General features: G+C 38.5%; 1 protein-coding gene across 1 annotated transcript in view; it reads left to right on the plus strand.

Moving 5' to 3' along the window:
- CNTNAP5 (contactin associated protein family member 5) overlaps nucleotides 1-20,037 on the plus strand; it is an 876,147-nt gene that overhangs the window by 734,282 nt on the left and 121,828 nt on the right. The window contains exons 18-19 of the mRNA XM_016949649.3: nucleotides 9,668-9,907; nucleotides 17,834-18,058. Of these exons, the coding sequence (XP_016805138.3) occupies nucleotides 9,668-9,907; nucleotides 17,834-18,058 (465 nt within the window). The remainder of the gene's footprint in view (nucleotides 1-9,667; nucleotides 9,908-17,833; nucleotides 18,059-20,037) is intronic.

A 20,037-nucleotide genomic window follows, 5' to 3' on the forward strand; every position in this document is an offset into this window, starting at 1 on the left:
TACCTTGCAAATCAGTTTCAAACATTGAATGCAGCAATGGATGTCCCTGTTCCACTTGGGATTTTCTTTTAAGGGTTCTTAAATAAGAATGGTAAGCAAAAGACTCTTTCAAATGGGAAATGATTTGTGCCTTCACCCCATTGGAATAATGAGACCCTCCTTTTGGAAACTGAGGGGTTTTGACATTTAAAGGACACACTCAATTGGTGTAATGGCTCCAGGGGGAAAGATCCCTCCCTACGCTGGATTTTACTTCTTCTCACAAATCAACAGAAATGTCCCCACACACTAGTGTACTTGGAGTGTGAGTGCCTCAAAAGCTGAATGCAGGTCCTTATAAAGGGGAAAGTTTCTTGCCATTTTCTTGGCCATCGACTTTAAAGATAAAGGGATTTCAAAACCACATTTTCAAATTACTATATGGTTCACATACGCCTGCTTCAAAATTGTTATTGGTAAATTACATTCTCACTGCTATTATTTTCCCCCTGGTCTGTTCAATAAGACAGCCTTTTTTTGGGTTGTTTGTCCAAATCAGAGAGTTGTGTCCAATCTGGCAGTGAGAGGATGTGCCCAGACCAGAAATGGGACCTTTACTTGTGATTTAAGCATACCAGAAATAAACTGAAAGCTGACCACACTCCTAACACATTTGCAATGCCTTCTGGGCAGTCAGGATTTGGCCTCAGCCACTGACCTTCTCTTGGTCTGGACTGAGAATAAAGTGCAGCAAAAAGCCAGACTATATGATTGTTTTAAATTGAAATGACTTTCTTTTGCAGAATTTATTCTTCATTCTCCCAGGGATCAACCTCCTCTTTTCCTGCTATCTCACCCAAAAGAGTTTTTAAAAGCCTGTGGGTGCTTCGGTGGAGTTTGGAGCATTTTGCAGGATGGGGAGTGAGGGACAGTGGTCTGATTCTGCACGGCCACTTGCTTTTCTTTGTCCTTCATCCTTTTTTCCCCACTCACATTCTTTTCCTTCCATAATTCACTGAGCAAATATTTTCCAAGTGCATGCTCAGTCAGCCCTGGGCTGGGCAATGGGGTCATGGAGATAAATAAGATCCATTCACTCTTTGGGAGGTACAGGCTCAGGGAAGAGGTGAGCTGGATTTTCTAGTAAGTCCTTCATGCTGTGGTATGTGGTATGTACTCAAGGCGATATGAGCAGGGAAAACTGGATGCAGCTCCCAACTCCATGCGGAGGCAGGCCCCAGGCTCTATTTCTCTTACGTTGTGTAAGTGTTTATTTCCTGCCTCTCTCTTTCTTATATTGGTGAAATAAGATTAATTTGCAGTTAGTACAGTGTCTAAGGAAATTTGCCCTTGGAAGGCAGCCTGAGACTTGTGTGCCCACTCAGTGTGTAGGAAGCAGATCTCTTACATTGCTAAGCCAGTTGCTCACTTATTCAGGTATCTGGGAGGACACCTGGAGCCCAAACGCCTCAGGGCCTAAGACTGACCATCCTTCCAGACCTTGCTGTCTATCTGGGGTACTCAGCGTGGACACTGCATTCCCCGCCACCATCTACACTGCACTGGAGCCCTGCTTTGGGCTTGGGTTTGTCTTAAAATAGTGAGATGGTGCTTGTATCAATGACAGAGTCAGGTGCCCTTTTGCTCCACATTCTCTGCCATTTTCCCACAAACTCTTATCCTCAAGGACCGTTCCTTTTCTACCTTTTATCTCCCATCCTTTCACAGATAGATTAATTCATCAAAAGCATGTGGGTGGGGGTTACTGTCAGGAGGAGGTTGTTGCCCTGAAGGGCAGATTCAGGCTGACAAGGTCTTACCCAATAATAAGAAATAGTCCTTGCCCAGAGGAGTGTGCTCCAAAAGCAGTAATGGAGGGCAGTGGAGCAGTTATATATGTATATATGTGTGCATATGTAGATGAGGTTCATTTCTTTTTTATAATACCTCCACTCTCTTAGAGTTTCTGAAGCCTGCAGTTTTCCCCTTTCCGTCAGAGCATATTGTGTTATGCGTTTCCTCTGATTCCATCATTTTTTATCCTTTTGTTTATTTGCCCTCATTTTTCTCCTCTTTTATCTTCTGCAAAGCCGCCTTGCTTCCTTCCATTTATTCCTGAAGGCCACGTAACCTCTGATGGTGCCTGCATGCCCAGCAGGAAAATATGGATGATAATGTGTCCTGCTTGCTTTGTGTTCACAAAAGACTAAAAGCCTCTAGATATTTCAGTATTTTATCCTTGTTATTATTGTTATTCTAACTTGTCCCCATCATTATGTGTTGTGAAATTGATAACTTTTTCTGTACTAGAAGGTCATGTGGACCTTAAACAGTAGGAAAGATCTAGCTTGAACCCAGTATAGGGGAGGCTTCAGACCAACCACAAGCCATAGGTAGAAATGGAAAGCGTAAATCAGATTTCCAATAAGTATCCCAGGACTGGGAGAATTTTAGTTCAATTGCTCACATATTTTTTTCATCTGTAGTTTGTAAAATAATCACTGGCATTTAGCATATTGACCAAAGAACTTTAAAAAAAAAAAAAAAGCATCATTCTGAGAATGCAAACAATTAAAATTTAATTTATTGCTTATGGGAGTATAAATTGAAACAGTTAAGAAGACTGTTTTGCATTATCTACTGAAGTCAAACATATGCATACCCTATGACCAACAGTTCTACTCCTAGGTATACATCAACAGAAATATGAACCATAATAAATACAGAATATTACTTACGGCAGCACTATTCAAAATAGCCAAAACCTATACTATGCCCATTGAGAGTAGAAAGAAAGATGACTTATGAAATGTTTCTCACACCAGAATGCTGTACAGCTTCCTTTATTAATATGGACAAATGTCATCAATACAATGCTAGGCAGAAGAAGCCAGGGTCAAAATAGTACATGCAATGTGATTCCATTTAAATCATATTCGACCTCTGATTTCAGAAATGGGTTAGTGGTATTCTTAGAAGGGGTGGTTGGTGACTGGAAGGAAGCTTCTGGCATGCTGGTAAAATTCTGTCTTTTGTTCTGGTTGCTAGTTACTTTGGTGTGTCCAGTTTGTGAAAAATTATCAAGTCATATATTCCTGTGCACTTTTGCATTTGTTCTTGAACACAAGAAACAATAAAACACAATACTGAAAACAGCCTCAATCATTGAAATTTTTTCTCATCATCATAAGTTTTAATGGTTTTATAAGTAGTTCCCCATATAGAATTACCATGACTTATTTATCATTCTCTTTTGTCAGACATTTCCCTCCCCCAGTCTGTAACAACTATTTCAAAAGATCAATTAAATATTAATATTTCTGCTTGTAATCCTCCTCCGAGCTCCATTTTCAGCTTTTTTCTTTAAAAAGCGCAATAAAGCCAGTAATAACAATGCTTTAATGGCTCTTGATATGGATTGATGAATTATTATTCACAAGTCTTTCACAACATTTATTTCTACCAAACAAATAAGGAAATTATTTTAATCTGTTAACCAAATTCAAGTTATCACTAAACTCTTTTCCAGTTTCCTGAGGGGGTTTGGCATTTGGTTTGAGGTGTCAAAATTTGTAGTGAGGATTAAATCAATGAAGCATGTAGAAGGTTTGATATTAAATAAATTCTTCGTTCTGATCACTATTATTATTATTTTACATTTTGGGCATCCAGTTAATACTACCAGTATTATTAAATAGTGTATGTTTAGTGATTCCTGAGCAAGAAATCTCTCTATCTGGCAAAACTCAACCAGATACATGCCTTATCCTTAAGGAAATCACATTTTGAAATTAAAGTCTACAGTAGAATTTCCTCCTGGTACCAAGATTCTGCCAATTGGAGAACCAGGTGTTAAAGAAGAACATAATTGATAGTTAGCGTACTTGTTTTTATTCATCATGTATATGTTAAAGCTTCTGCCACTTTAGTCAAAAAGTCTGCCACTTTTTGAAATCTAGGTGGTAAATGCAGCTAAACTTCAGTAGAAAACAAACTGCTCCATGTTCAAGGGCATAAAAATAAAGTAAGGCAGGAAGAAAGGGTGGGAGGGAAGAAGGGAGAATGGAAAGGTGGCACTGTACTAATTTTTGTGAAATAACAGCCTGACCTGATGCAGTCTGTGTTTTTCCACGGGCTTCTCTGAAAATCAGTTTTGCTGGAGCATGTGCAGGAAAGAGCAGATACACATAAAGGAAATAGAGGCTCCGCGTTTGTGCTCAAGGAGGGTAAAAGGAACTGAGATGCTTCTCTGAAAGCAATGAGCATTTGTCCAACTGACACATGGAGGTTTTCAAAGACAGTCTTAGAATGATGATAGTGAAGTTTTTAAGAGTTGATTCATACTCAGTCCAAGGAAACATCATCATAATGAACCCACTTGATACCAAGGGCCAACTGAAGAGTATCATACAAAATTGCTTCTAGCTAGGCCAGCCAACTAATGGTCTAAGTTGTCAAAAAGACTGATAGAGAAGCCCAGAGAATAAATGCATGCTGGTATATTATTTGGTGAAAGAAAACATGTAAGAGGTAAGAGGAAGAAACTGGAAGAATCACTTAGTTGTGGTATTGACCCAAATCGTCTAATATTCGTCTTAGAATTTTAGGGCAAGGAGCTACATGCAGGCTTTGAAGGTCGCCATGTCCAGTGTGACTCCAGGCTTTGCCACATAAAATCTGTTTAATTCCCCACTCTGGCCAAAGCAATCTCTGATGTTAAGTTTTCTTAGGCAATGTGGATGTTAAATTTTCTTAGGGAATGTGAATGATATGAAGAATACCTTCTTTCCCATTGACAATTTAATGAGTTTAGTATAAAGTTTCTAGCCTACAACTAGTATGACTAGTATCTTTAAATATTGTTTTTAGAACCAGAGGCATTGCTCTGGTCCTCAAAGAGCTCAGAGATTAAGGCTGAGAAAAAAAAAAACAAAAGAAAAAGAAAAAGAAAAAAAACCCTTAAGCATCTCTAAGTATAAAGCTACATGTTTTTTGTTCTTCTAAAATTACAGTGAACTGTATACAAGAAACAAACAAGTAAAAATGAAAGTATATTAGAGCAATAGGGGAAAAATTAAATACTTGCAGTGGCCAGGAAGGCAACATGAATGAATGAAATCATCCTGGTGGTTTCTGTGGTCAAGTGGAGAGTGCATGCCCTATCTTAAAGGAGCTGACCCCAGTGCAGTTGAGAATTGCCATGCAAGAAAGCAGGTTCATTGTTAAGAGATGTTCTGATTTTTCAATGAGGAACTAACTAGAATTTTTAGAAGTATTTTTTGTGTTTTAAAAAATTGACAAATAATTAAAATGAGGAAATGCTCGGTGGGTAGAAAGATAAATGACTAATAAGTTTATATGAGTTCAGGTGTGCATGTCTGCGACTACAGGGGTAGTGTAGGACAAGCAGTGGAGTGCACGGGGATGGATAACTTACTAGTAAATACAACATATGTGAAGAGGTGCAAAGTCTAGATAGGCCATGTGGCATGAGAGCCACAAGTGGTTCGGAATGCTTGGTGCACTGAAGTCAGTGCAGGAAGTGTGGGAGAAAGAAGCTGGTGGGGTAAGGGGAGGCCAGATCTCCCTTGCTGTGTCAATTGTGATCAGGAATTTCAGCTTGATCCCTAGGACAATGACTAGTTTCCAAAGGGTATCAAACACGTACAGCAGAATCACATTTTCAAATTTGCATTAATTCTAGCCACAAAATGCTGAATGGAAAGGAAGAGCAGGGGCTGAAGGTAGCATGTTTTTGCAGGGATTCAGGTTAGGGTGACAGAGAATATACTGAAAGCAGTCTCCAGGCATAGAAAGAAGCAGACAAGCTGGCCGTTGTGGTTCACACCTGTAATCCCAGCACTTGGAGAGGCCAAGGCAGGAGGATTGCTCGAGCTCAGCGTTTTGAGATAGCCTGGGCAACATAGTAAGACCTCATTTCTAGTAAAATTAAATAAATAAATAATAAAAATAAATTTTAACAAATTAGCTGGTCGTGGTGGTGTGCGCTTTTGGTCCCAGCTACTCGGTAGGCTGAGGCAGGAGGATCGCTTGAACTTTGGGAGATGGAGGCTGCAGTGCGCTATGATCACACCACCGCACTCCAGCCTGGATGATAGAATATGACTCTGTCTCAAAAATAAAACAAATAGGCAGGCAGGCAGGAAGAAAAGAAAGAGAAAGAAAGAAAGAAAGAAAGAAAGAAAGGAAGGAAGGAAGGAAGGAAGGAAGGAAGGAAGGAGGGAAGGAAGGGAGGTAAAGAAAAAGAAAGAAAGAAAGAAAGAAAGAAAGAAAGAAAGAAAGAAAGAAAGAAAGAAAGAAAGAAGAAAGAAAGAAAAGAAAGAGAAAGGAAAGAAAGAAAGAAGACAGAGAGAAAGAAAGAAAAAAGAAAGAGAAAGAAAGGTAGGAAGGAAGAAGGAAAGAGAAAGGAGAGAGAGAGAGAAGCAAATGGATTCAGAAACAGAGATTTCTGGGAGAGGGAGAGAAAATCCACAGGGCTGGCGTAGGGGAGGAGGACAGTGAGAGAGGAGGATGAGGGAAGATTACTGTTGCCTTTCTGTTTCTGTACAATAAGTTTTACAGAAGATTCATGCCTCCAATAACTCTCTACACATAGTAGGTAAAAAGGGCTGCTTTTAAAAAATTATTCTCTTTATAAAGAAAAAGCAAACTTACTCCTAGTTTTCTCCTTTGTAAAGACTAAAACAGCCAGGTAAAAATGGAAATTTAGTTCACTGTGCAATTGAGTTCATAACTCACTGTGTCATTACGGTTTGTCAGCATCTGTAATTGAAATAATCCCCCAGATTTGTGTCACTGTCACCAGGTTCTGTAAGTCTCAAACCTTAAGGAGTGCATTTTTGCCCGAGAAACCACCAACCCCAGTCATCTTCTTCTCCATTAATAAAGTTGTTGACTAAGTCACACGCAAGAAAATGTGCGATAGATCTTGCATTCTTCACTTCTGTTAAAGAAAAATGACACTAACAAGATATATGAATAGTTATTCAAATCCACCATGGGGAGTGACAACAAAATGAGAAAAACAAAACCAAACAAAACATTTGACTACATAAATCCTCTCCTCTTTATTCTACACACTCTCTAGGAAAGAAATAATGAACCTTCCTCTATGATCTGCTTGTGTTTATAATTGATTTATCTTGTGGTTAAAGAGATTTACTTACCAAAATTGAGACAGACAGGAGAATGCAATTTGGGTTTGGCCTCCTGGCCTGCTTGGGTATCACTTACGGGAACTGAAAATAAAATAATTGAACACATATTGTATTCTATAAATCATTACTTCAGAATGCAAGATGAGATCTATCCCTTAGGATAAGTTTTTTGGATGTAGCAAGTGAATGTCATACATATATTTATGAGTCTGCTGACCTGGTGGGATTTAGGAAAAACAGCCCTTCTCTCCCCACTCTCCCCTGCCCCATGTCCCCCTCACATCCTCCCCATTTCTAATTATTTCCTTGCTTTCCTCAAAGCCATTGACCCACCATTGGGCCAGTGTGACTAATGCCAGGAATTCTTTAAATTATCTATTCATTCCTTTAACTTACAGCTTTGTTTCTCACTTAACATCTCTATTCCCTGTCTAAGATTATGCATTTCAATTTCTCATCTGATCCACTTTGATAAGGACACGTTTGTATCTGGTCATTTGTCAGACAAAGATTTAATAAAGCTGTAGAATAATTTCTAGAATGAGGCTCAGATGAGAGATCCTAAGAGTACAGAAAACGAATGACAAGTTGGTCCTGACCTTGGTATTTTCCCTTCCACCTTCTCCTCCTCTCCATTAGTACATCTGGTAGACCTCAAAGGCCTGTGTGTGGCTTTCACTCATCCATATGTGTAGACTTGAGCCTGAAGATTTGAAACAAATGTTGTGTTCTTTAAGGCCAGGCTGTACCTCCACCTCCCCTGGGTTCTCCCAGGAGTTTCAGCACCAAATAAATACCTTCTAATGGGACTTAGCTTAATTTCCCGGCTTGTCTTTCAACACACGTTTTTCTGATATCAGAGGGGTAGGCTGGTGGAAAACTGGATTTCTGATGGGAACAAAACACTCTGAAATATTAAATCTGCCTGATTCTTGAATAATTTTCAAGAAACATATAAAATCTCTCTGAAATCTTCAAGATATATCCTCAGCAGAAAGTTACAAGCCTATTGTGTATTCCACAAAAAAGAAATCTGTCTTCTAAATCATAATGTAATAATAAGCTCATTATTAATCAGCTTAATTTAAGGATTAATCAGCACATATATATTAAGGAACTGGTTCTAGCCATTGTGAAGGTGCAAAAGAAGGCATAAGAGAGCAGCAGTGATTGAACAGGTATTGTATTCTATGTTATTTTTTTTCTTTCTTTTTTTTTTTTTTTTTTTTTGAGACAGAGTCTCACCCTGTGGCCCAGGCTGGAATGCAATGGCGTGATCTCGGCTCACTGTAGCCTCCGCCTCCCCGGTTCAAGCTATTTTTCTGCCTCAGCCTCCTGGGTTCAAGCAATTCTCCTGCCTCAGCCTCCCGAGTAGCTGGAATTATAGGTGCCTACCACCATACCTGGCTAATTTTTGTATTTTTAGTAGAAATGGAGTTTCACCATGTTGGCCAGGCTGGTCTTGAACTCCTGACCTCAAATGATCAGCCCGTCTTGGCCTCCCAAAATGCTAGGATTACAGGCATGCACCACCATGCCCGGCCTATTGTATGATCTTAGTGAAGCCTCACCACACACCCACACAATAGATTGATTTTTATTTTATAGATGAAGTAGCTGAGGCTTAGGTAATTCCATGGTCAATATGGCTAATCAGCAAGTGACATGAGTTTGACTCCATGTCTATCTGGCTCTGGTCTATCCACCTTCCACTCCACTGCACTGCACTGTGCAAGCATTAGGAAGTCTACTGAAGTTTTCTAAGTTGGTGTACCTAACAGCTTCTGTCTAACTTTGCCAGAAAGGACAGTCCCACTCTGTGCCTTCCACTTCAGATGAAAGGGTGCTGTGGACTATGTGAGAACTTTTTTTTTTCACAAGAAACATGGCCATCTGAAGTTTTACTCTTAAACCTGTAAAATACAGGAACTACAATCTTTCACTTTTTTTGTATGTATACGGAAAGAGCTTGAGGGAGGGGGTTCCCAGCCTAGAAGGACGTGTATTTTTTTCTTAACTTTTATTTTAGGTTCAGGGCTAGATTTGCAGGTTTATTATGTAGGTAAACTTGTATAACGTGGATTTGTCGTATAGATTATTTTGTCACCCAGGTACTAAGCTTAGTACCCAATAGTTATTTTTCTCTTATCTTCTCCCTCCTCCCACCCGACACCCTCAAGTAGGACCCAGTGTCTGTTGCTCCCCTCTTTGCGTCCCAGTGTTCTCATCATTTACCTCCCACTTATAAATGAGAATATGGGGTATTTGGTTTTCTGTTCCTGCCGTAGTTTGCTAAAGATAGTGGCCTCTAGCTCCACCGTTGTTTCTAGGACGTGCATTTATTTGAGGCTCTTTGGAATTCCAACTCTCACTGAAACTTTAATAAAAAAATTAATTTAGACCTTCATGACAACAGAGAACTACTTAACTCTTACCCATGCCAACATTAAACCTAAATGTATTGAGCCCTATAATACCTTACATTTGTTTCCTTTTATTTAACCTCTTAGGGGGAACGTCATCCAGACAGAAAGGCTTCCTAGGATGCATTCGCTCCTTACACTTGAATGGACAGAAAATGGACCTGGAAGAGAGGGCAAAGGTCACATCTGGAGTCAGGCCAGGCTGCCCCGGCCACTGCAGCAGCTACGGCAGCATCTGCCACAACGGGGGCAAGTGTGTGGAGAAGCACAATGGCTACCTGTGTGATTGCACCAATTCACCTTATGAAGGGCCCTTTTGCAAAAAAGGTACCTTAGGCGCTCCTGTTTCTCCTGAGTGCAGTGCTGTATCACCTACACGCTATGGTCAGGCCATGTGATACTCACACTCTGAGACAGTCTTTATCATCTACTCTCCCTCTGTGTAGAGAGTCTGCATAGTTCTTCAACGTAATTGCATATACTTATTGGTATTACATGTGTTCACTGGCAATGTAACTGAACTGGATGGATAATTACAGGAAAACACCCTGCCCACAGCCAAAAAGTCAGTTAAGTAGAGAAAGAGGTGGACCCACATTTCTGTTGTTAGCTAGATTGTTAGTGAACACATTAATATTTCCACTTCCAATCCCTCAGCCTGCAAATTAAGAATTGTAGAATCTAGCCCTGGGGGAGCCTTAGAGATACTTAAGCCATCTTAAATTATTTTTTACAACAAAGAGAATATCAGTAAATTAGTAAACACAGTACCGTGTATTTGGTGAAATCTCTCTATTCTGCAGGTGACTTGAGCGAATGTCTGAAGCTTTAAAAGCCCTGTCTGAAAGTTCATATTTAGTTCATTGGTGGGCTGGGACTGAAACACACATGAAAGTCAAATTTTCTGCTCCAGGGCTTTTCCTATACCCCTTCACAATCTCCCGAGTTCATTACATTGACACAAATTAATAATCACGGATATACACCTTGGACAAGGAATGAGGATCATTGCGTAAATTCTCTAGATAAACTCAAGATACCTCAAGAAACTAGAAAATCTCAATATTCAGTATAAATACGTAGTATTTTTCAAACATAAGGAAAAAGATTTGGTGTACTCATAATTTTTGCAATATTTTAAAGACGGAAAAAGTTTGTTCAGTAAATAATGTAAACAATATTTTAAGAGCAGCATTTAAATTATTAAAATAAAATGCTTGAATCACTTTGAGACACCATTTGCAAACAAACAATCAGAGCAATGATAAATAATTCTTCTCAATTCATTAAAGCATATCTTCGAAGCACCTTTACAAAGCAGTGGTTTATTTAGTCCAGCTTGCTACTGTTGGAACTTAGAAACAAAAGGGAAAAAAAGCACTCACTGTTTTATTTGAAGGATACTATAGTTTGAGCCCTCTGTTCATTCATACAGGGGCCTTCTCCTGAATTAGTTTGAATTACTTACTTATTATTCCTGAAGAGCATGTCATGCTTCTTGGGAGAAAATTAATGGTAAAAATTTTGGGGCTAACTGCATGGAAGCTTAAAATAAAACAGTTTCCATTCCAGGGGCTCATATTATGAGCTAAACAAGCAAAGTGCTGCTAGGTATTCACACTGGGGGAGGTCTCTGAACAACTTCCCCTGAGAAGTGTGAATGCTCCCCTTTGAGCCATCCCACATGCTAGGAGGAGCACAAACAGAATAAATACTATGAGACCCTGGCACTGAAATGCACAAGCATTCTTCTCAGCATCTCTAACCAAGTCTTTTGTTTGGAAGAACATGGACAGTAGACCTCTCTGCATTTCTCTGGGGACATTATTCAAAGATCTCATAGATCATATTGTTCTAAATGTAGCCTAATTTCTTTTTTTTTTTTTTTTGGCTCCTTTCTCCAAAACCATTCATACGAATTTTCTTCTGTCCACGGCCCTGTATCTTTTCCCTGCATATGTTGCAACATCTTTGTGCTCCCTCCCACTTTTAATTATGATCTGCAAGTTACATAGGCAAGTGTGTGCCTAGCCTTTTCATATGCTTCGTATTTTACTATTTCCAAACTGTTCATTCTTTCTGATAATTCTAAGAAAATTATTTCCTCGATATTTAGTCCTCGCAATGTAAGTAAGATGGCCTTTTTAGTCACATCTTTGAGCTCTGCCAACTGCCTCTGGGGAATGTGGCCGGAACTGAAATGGGAAGCCAGCGGCTACAAGATGGTTCTGAACAGAGGGTGGTCTGTTTGGTGATTGGGGCAGCCTTCCATCCTATTTACTATGGCGCAGTATATGTCAAGGAGATGGTGTGTAAATACTGAATATATCTTGGATAGAATTAGGGTCTTTTTTTCATTACCAATTCCTAGGTCAGAACTATGTTTCATTGGCGATTTTTCCGTTTCTCATAATGATACGAAGAAGCAATCATCATAAAAAATAAACTAGTAATTAACTGCAACATATATTCCTCATCCAAACAAATAGAGCAGGTATTAAAATCTAAATTTAACTTATTGGGGCTCATAAAGGTGGACTGACTTGCTAAATGTCAGATTTGGAGGTCCATCTAGCTTGTTTTTGGTTCATTTTTTCTTTATGACCCTAATTTCATTCTATACATGAACATGGTAATAGGATTCCATCGTTTCAAATACGGAGCTTTTGTTTTGTGTATTTTTTATCTCTCTTTCTATTATCGAGATGTAATTTATATACCATAAAACCCACCCTTTTAAGGTGTATAATTCAGTGATGTTTAGGATATTCACACAGTTGTATAACAATCACCACCATCAGTTTCAGAATATTTTCATCATCTCAAAAAGAAATTCCATGTCATCAGCAGCCACTCCCCAGTTACCTCTTCCCGTGTCCCTGGAAACCACTAATCTACTTTCTTTTTCTGTAGATTTGCCCATCCTGAGCCTTTCATATAAATAGAACCATATAGTATGTGATCTTTTTGTGTCTGATTTCTTTTACTTCGCATAATATTGTCCCAGTTCATCCATGTTATAACGTTCATCATTACTTTATTCCTTTTTAATTGCCAAAGAGTGTTCCGCAGTGTGAAAGCACCACAGTTTGTTTATCCATTCATCCATTGGTCAGTTAATGGATGTTGGGATGGTTTCATTTCTTTGGCTATTATACATAACACTGCTATAAATATGTACAATTTTTGTGCAAACATATGTTGTCTATCCTCTTGGATATATACCTAGAAGTGAGATTGTTGTGTCAAACGGTAACTATAGGTTTAATCTTTTTGAGGAACTTCCTAACTTTTTCAAATCGGCTGTTCCATTTTACATTCTCACCGGCAGTGAATGAGGGATCCAATTTCTTAATCTTCTTGCCAACACTTTTTATTGTCTGATTTTTTGATGATAGACATCTTACTGAATATGAAATGCTATCGCATTGTGGTTTTGACTTGCATTCCCTAATGACTAATGATATTGGATATCTTTTTCCTGTGCTTATTGTCCATTTGTATACATAAATTTTTTGGAGAAATGTCTAACATCTTTTGTAGATTTTAAATTTTTCTTCTTTTTACTAGTCAGTTGTAATAATTTGTCGTATGTTTGGAATATAATTCCCTTATGAGATATATGATTTGCAAATGTTTTCTCCAGTTCTATGGGCTGTATTTTGTCTTCTTCATAGTATCTTTTGAAACACTAAATTTTAAATTCCGATCAAGTTCATTTTCTCTAGTCTCCTATCTTTTTTATTTATACATTTAGGATCATAGATAAGGAAGCCTTACTTAATCCAAGATCATGGTTTCTCCTAAGAGTTTTATAGTTTTAGCTCTCACAGTTAGGTCTTTGATGCATTATGAGTGAATTTTCATATTTGTTGTGAGGTAGGGGGTCCAGCTTTAGTCTTTGGCATGTGGATATACCCTTGTCTCAACACCATTTGTTGATGTGTGTTTGTTGTTAGCTCTCTTGTCCCCCCTACACACACACCATTAATAAAGAACCTGGGTACCACTGTCATAGTGTTTTAATTTAAATGTTTTTTCTTCCTAATTAAAATGTAACATAATTATTTACAAAATTTATTTGAAAATTTATTTAGAAATCTAGAAAAGTTAAAATCCAATCTAAGTACTCAAAAATAATCATTAATAGGGAATTGTACTTCCTTCTAGTTTTTTATCCCCTTGCACTTAATATAACTAAGATAATTTTGCCCATTACATTTTATATTCTGGATTTTCTTTATTTCCTTTCAAAAGCATTTCTATGTAAGTCACCAATATTTGTAAGCATCCATCTTAATGATTGCAATATGTTCCATCTGATGCTACTGCCTTCTCTTGTTTAATCCATCCTATTACCAGAGCATTACTGCTCACAGATAAATCGTGGAGCTCTGGCACCACCCCTGCCCAAGTTAAGGTTCTGGTTCATTTACAGTCCACGTTGTATGACACTGGTTGTGTACCTCAACCTCAAGATTCCGTGGTTTCCTCATCTACGAGATGTGGGAAGCGCAGGACTCTTTCACAGGGAGTTGTGTTTAACATTCGATGAGCACTCTACAAAGAACATGGGATAGCCCACAGCATGTGAAGTCTCACTAAATGCTGACTCTTCTTATTGATTGAAATTTTTCATTATCTAAAATTTTGGTGTAAATAATGCTACAATAAACACATATATTGATTATTTTCTTAATAACAGAATTTCAGTGAAAAAAATAAAAGTATGTACATTTGGGTACTCTTTACATATTGCCAAAAACCTGTCCAGAAATCATTTAATACTTATATTCATTTCAATTTATACCATTTATTTTTACTTTTTATTATGGAAAAATGGCAAACATATGCTGTAGGACAGGGAAGAGTTTAAGAACTCCCATTCACGGGTTATCTAACTTCAACAGTTACAAACTCATGATCATTTTTATTTCATCGGTACACTCACCTCCTATCCTCCTCCTTTATTATTTTGAAGAAAATCTCAGATATAATACTATTTCATCTACAAATATTACATCGTATATTGCTAAAAGATAAGCACTCATGATAAACACGTAGCCACAGGATCATTATTATAATAAAAGTATAATAATTTTTGAAATAATTGCTCAGTGTTCAAATTTCCAGTTGTTTTATTTTTATTTAATTTGTTTGATTTTATCTAAATTAATTACAGCTTGGATGATTTCTGGATAATTTCTAGACTATTCATTACCCAGGACTGGTCTTTCTGTTTGTTCTAATTCCAAATCTAATTCTACTACTATTATTAAAACCGGCTACTGTTCATTGAGTTCCTACTATGTGCTGTGCTTTTACATACTTTCTTCCAATCCTTTCACCCATCCCAAGACTGAATTCATCCTGATTTATATTTGAGTAATGTGAGATTGAATGGGATCCTGTGATTGCAGGACATGTGTAGATTCAGGTTTTATCTCCAAGTCTACAGGCCCCATGGAGGCTCAGAGACGCACCCTCCAGTACCATCCCATTTCCAGCTCCTTCTCCTACTTCATGTCACCCATCAATGCCCTGTCAGTATGGAGATCCTCTTGCAGGTCTCAGGAGGCTCTGCTCTCAGAGACATCCAGCTCTGGAAAACATTGTCTCTGTCATTAACACATCAAGCCCAAGGTTAACTTCCATTGGTCCACTGGCAATTTGTTTTGTTTTGTTTTTGTTTGACAGAGTCTCACTCTGTCACCCAGGCTGGAGTGCAATGGCGCAATCTCAGCTCACTGCAACTCACGCCTCCTGGGTTCAAGTGATTCTCCTGTCTTGGCCTCCCCAGTAGCTGGTATTACAAGCACCTGCCAACACACCCAGTTAATTTTTGTATTTTTAGTAGAAATGGGGTTTTGCCATGTTGGTCAGGCTGGCCCGAACTCCTGACCTCGGGTGATCCACCTACCTCGGCCTCCCAATGTGTTGGGATTACAGGTGTGAGCCACTGTGCCTGGCCCAGATGTTTGTTTTTTTTTTTAAATATGTGTCTTACCATCTCAGAATCTAGTTAGCATAGGTTCTTCCACCAAGTGGATGCTCAAGGGGTGTTGTTGATAGTGGCTCGGTGGCCTTGGAGAATCATCATGGTCACTAGAAATCACTTTCAAGTTAAGTATCTTTATCCTTTTTGGCCAGTGGTTTTAGATATTCAGATAACTCAACCCATCTGATCAAAAGCTTAAACTCTTAGATTATAAAGTACAAGAAACTGAAAGAATAATAGAGTCCAGGTGTATTGCTGAATTTAGCTTTATGATAAAACAGACAATATTTAAACATTAAAAATAACTAGAACTGGGGCTGGAGGAAGAGTGACAACAGAAATTTGGTTTGACATTTCTAATTACAAAATGCTTTTCATTTTCAATTTATTGTCTTAAGTATAAAGAAAAAAGTAGTATCCTGTATATGCCCATATCTATGTTATTCCTAACAGAATGCTCTGAATTTTACTTCCGTTTAAGCACACACACAAATATCACATAAAAGTCCTTTATTTTGTTAACTAGGAGGCAGTAGCTCAAAATGCAGACCAAATATCCCTGAGAAAATTTACTCAAGGAAAATTCTTGAATCAAGCTGATGATAACCAGAATTCTCACTGTCACAGATGTCTGTTGCATATTTTTATAAACAAGAGTACCAAGGTTGTAACCTGCATGATAAATGCCAAACACTTTCTCTGAACCTTTAGTAAAAATGAACTGGTATTCTCAATCTGCTAGGCAATATGCATAAATATGCAACTTTAATTTTTTGGCACTATTACAGACTGTTACAGAATTTTCACAAGGTGGAACACATTTGCAATAGAATTAGGAAGCAAAAGCCAGGTATTATTATATTCTAGGTGCCACTAACTCAATCAGAGACTTTCATGGGGAATTTGGAACATTCCATATGCCATTTAGGGCAAAGGGAAATTAATCATGCCAATATGGGTTTATGTTTACTGTGCAGTTTTTATGGCAGAGGTTTGCTGCCTGATCTAAGGTGTGCTGCCCTATGAAAGAGCCTTCCCCACACACTCTGTTACTGTATAGAGATGAAATTTAAAGTGAACTCAAGAGCAGCCTTGATCTAAGGAGAGTATCTCAGCATTTGGACAGATGAACATTTAATAAATGAATATATTGTATAAAGTCTATTGGGATGGATTCAGGTTAATTTCTCTTCTAACACTCTGTAAGTTCAAACTGTACTGGGCAACTCTCTTAAGTGCTTTACATACATCAGATCATATACATCAGAGAAATACTGATGAGGTAGGTGTTATGATTCCCATTCATCAGATAAGAAAACATTCTCCACAAAGTTCATTGTCTTGCCTGGGACCACATGGCCGGCATGAAATCAAGTGAGACTCAGATCCAGTGCTGAGTCACTCAGTGCTAGTTCCACTACACTAACATGGTAACAGTTGGTGTGCTAGAACATTTTTCAAGGAGGCTGGGTGATTTACAGATCCCACTAAATGAATTTTATCAGTTTTTAGATCCCGTATTTCTCCCTGGTGGTGGCAGATCTCCATTCAGTGTGTTATGCTAGAGGGATTGTTTCCCATAGGAAAGCCTATTTACCCAAGTCTTGGCTATATTTTGGAACTGAGTACCAATGCCTACACATCTAAAAAAGTGAGTTTAAGAGTTGGAGACCTATGTCTTTTCTACTTTGTCCATAAATTTCTTCTTTGCTGTTTTCGTTGTTCTTCATGCTTTACCAACATCATAGAGAATTACTGCTGCTCACCCCAATGTCTTGCTCTGTATTTAGAGACCATCCACAATTCTCCCTGAGATACCAGAGAAGAACACAAACTAGAACTGTCAGGTTCTCAGTTTTGGGAGTAAGATGGTGCCAGTGTATTTCTCTATGCACTATGCTGGAGGCAGGGACATGTTATCTTTGCTTCTCAGGAAATTAGCCAGGCACATGGTCATTATTTTGCAGATGTATGTAGAGCTGGACTTAAACCACAGGAGGCAAACCTGAGCTTTCTTTTCTGGCTATGCAACCCTGTTCAAGGTTTGTAACCTATGAGAGCATTAAGTTTTTCATTTGTAAATTAAGAATAGTGACTTCTGCCACTTCAAAATTATTGTGGGGAACATGTTGTCTGATGCATGTAATACTCCTCACACAGTGCCCAGTGCATAGGAAACGAGAAAGCAGCTAAGGTTAGCTTGAACAATGGATCTAAAGGTTTCAATGTGTGCTCTCCCCTCTTATATTTTGCAGAGGTTTCTGCTGTTTTTGAGGCTGGCACGTCGATTACTTACATGTTTCAAGAACCCTATCCTGTGACCAAGAATATAAGCCTCTCATCCTCAGCTATTTACACAGATTCAGCTCCATCCAAGGAAAACATCGCACTTAGCTTTGTGACAGCCCAGGCACCCAGTCTTTTGCTCTTTATCAATTCTTCTTCTCAGGACTTCGTGGCTGTTCTGCTCTGCAAGAATGGTGAGTGTGATGGCATGATACCCAGCGGAGTCTCAGCCTGGGCTGGAGGGACGGTGCATGCCCTCCAGAACTCTGCATAATTTCAGCTTCAAGTTGGTCCCATCTGGGAAGCTTATTTCCAGACTTCCAGCCCAATCCTTGATTATTCTTTACCTTTATGAGATGCAATTGGTATTCAGGGCCAGTGTCAATTCACCGCTGAAGTCTCAAATGCATTGACTTTAATTTGCCTCAACTGAATAGCAGTAATTCTTTATTATTTATTCTGTGCTGGAATCCATTAAGTGCAAAGGAGAACATCATAAGCATATCTGAATTTCAGAAGGACACTTGCCACATATATTTTGTCATCTTTGCTTCAGTCTTCTTTACTGAGGGCTGTTAAAACAATGAGCATACATGCAGGCTGTATTAATAGAAGGCAATTGTCCAGGTCTTAGAGGGAAGTAGTTAGTATATGAGTCATAACCTTGGGGAATAGGTGGCTTGCTTCTGGGAATCAAATTTCTTTTTTTCAGGCTTTTTTTTTTTTTAAGATAATGACAAACTGTGGCATTTGCTATTTTGAAACAGAAAGATTTGGGGCATTTTATTTGACAAAACTATAGTACTATTGTTTCACAAATCAAAATGTTATCACTTCCTTTATTTTTATAATTACTCCAACTTGATACAGAATTCACAAAAATACAGGGCAATATTTTCCTAATGCTAAATAAAGGGATTATTTTTTAAATTTTATTTATTATTTAAGCTTCAAGACTAGTGATAAGGTCAATATCATAGTATCTGAGGAAGGGATCATTTTTCAATTTGCATGGTATCTAATAGGTTCTAGTGCCTAAATTGCCCATTATTAATTTAAGTAGTAGGTGAGAATCAGATTTTTGGAAAGCATTTGGACAAAATGTAATATGAGAAGTTGAGAGTGATAAGCAAGGTGGAATACACTTCATGCAAGGAATGGTGAACGACACCACTTAGGATGGCTACTGCGAGTTAAGATTTTCTTCTGATACTGCTTAATTCCACCCTGCAAGGATGACTATTCTTGATATAGTCATGGCAGGAACACTATTAGATCAAAAACTTATGGGATAGAACATACAATAGTATGATATCAAAAAACACTGTCCTGTGATCAAGAATACAACTTTCTTCCCTTTGTCATCTGCTGGTGTCATAAGATGGGGCTGGGCCTTGGCAGATTCTGCCCAAGCCATGCCACTGAGTTTCTGCATGGACAGTGGTGGGACCTAGCAGAAAGGAAGCCTGGAGTGTGCCCCATACACAGAGTCCTCTCCAGGCCTTATGAGGAAACTCTAAATTATTATCTTGCTTTATTTTTTCTTTGGTTTATTCCTCTTTGATTCATCTTGCTTTCCAGCTATTTACAGCATCAAAAGCCATGAATGATGAATGGGTGTAAAGAAATGATCAAATGCTGAATCAGGCATGAAGTGAAATAATGATGATGGACCACATGATGTTAACAGGTGTCCTTCTTTCTAAGATAAAAATAGAAGGGAAGGAAAATAGACAGAAATAGAGACTAGGATGACAATGGCTCATTCTAAGCCCATCTGGACTTGAAGAATCCACAAGAGAGAGGGGGAAACACTATGGGTATTTAGATCTGTTTATCAATAGCCCTTTATGTGATTATGATTAGGACCATTCTATCAACATAGCAGGTCTTAGACTCTGCCCATCAGGGCTTTGTGAGGGTGATAAAGCTGACTGAGGACACTGAGGCATGGAGAAGTTCAGTAGGTGGGCATGCCAACGAGGTAATCTATGGCACAGTGGGGACCAGAATGCAGGTTTCCCAATAGTCAGCCAGCAGCCTCCGTTCTAAACAATATCATCCTCTAATGATGTCATTGGACCATAGTAAGATGGTTGGTTACAACCAATGCGAGATTTTTTCCAAAGCATCTTTTGGGTATAGTTCCATAGGCACAATTGTACCTGTCAGG

Source organism: Pan troglodytes, chromosome 13, assembly GCF_028858775.2.
Source record: "Pan troglodytes isolate AG18354 chromosome 13, NHGRI_mPanTro3-v2.0_pri, whole genome shotgun sequence".
Taxonomy (NCBI): Eukaryota; Metazoa; Chordata; class Mammalia; order Primates; family Hominidae; genus Pan; species Pan troglodytes.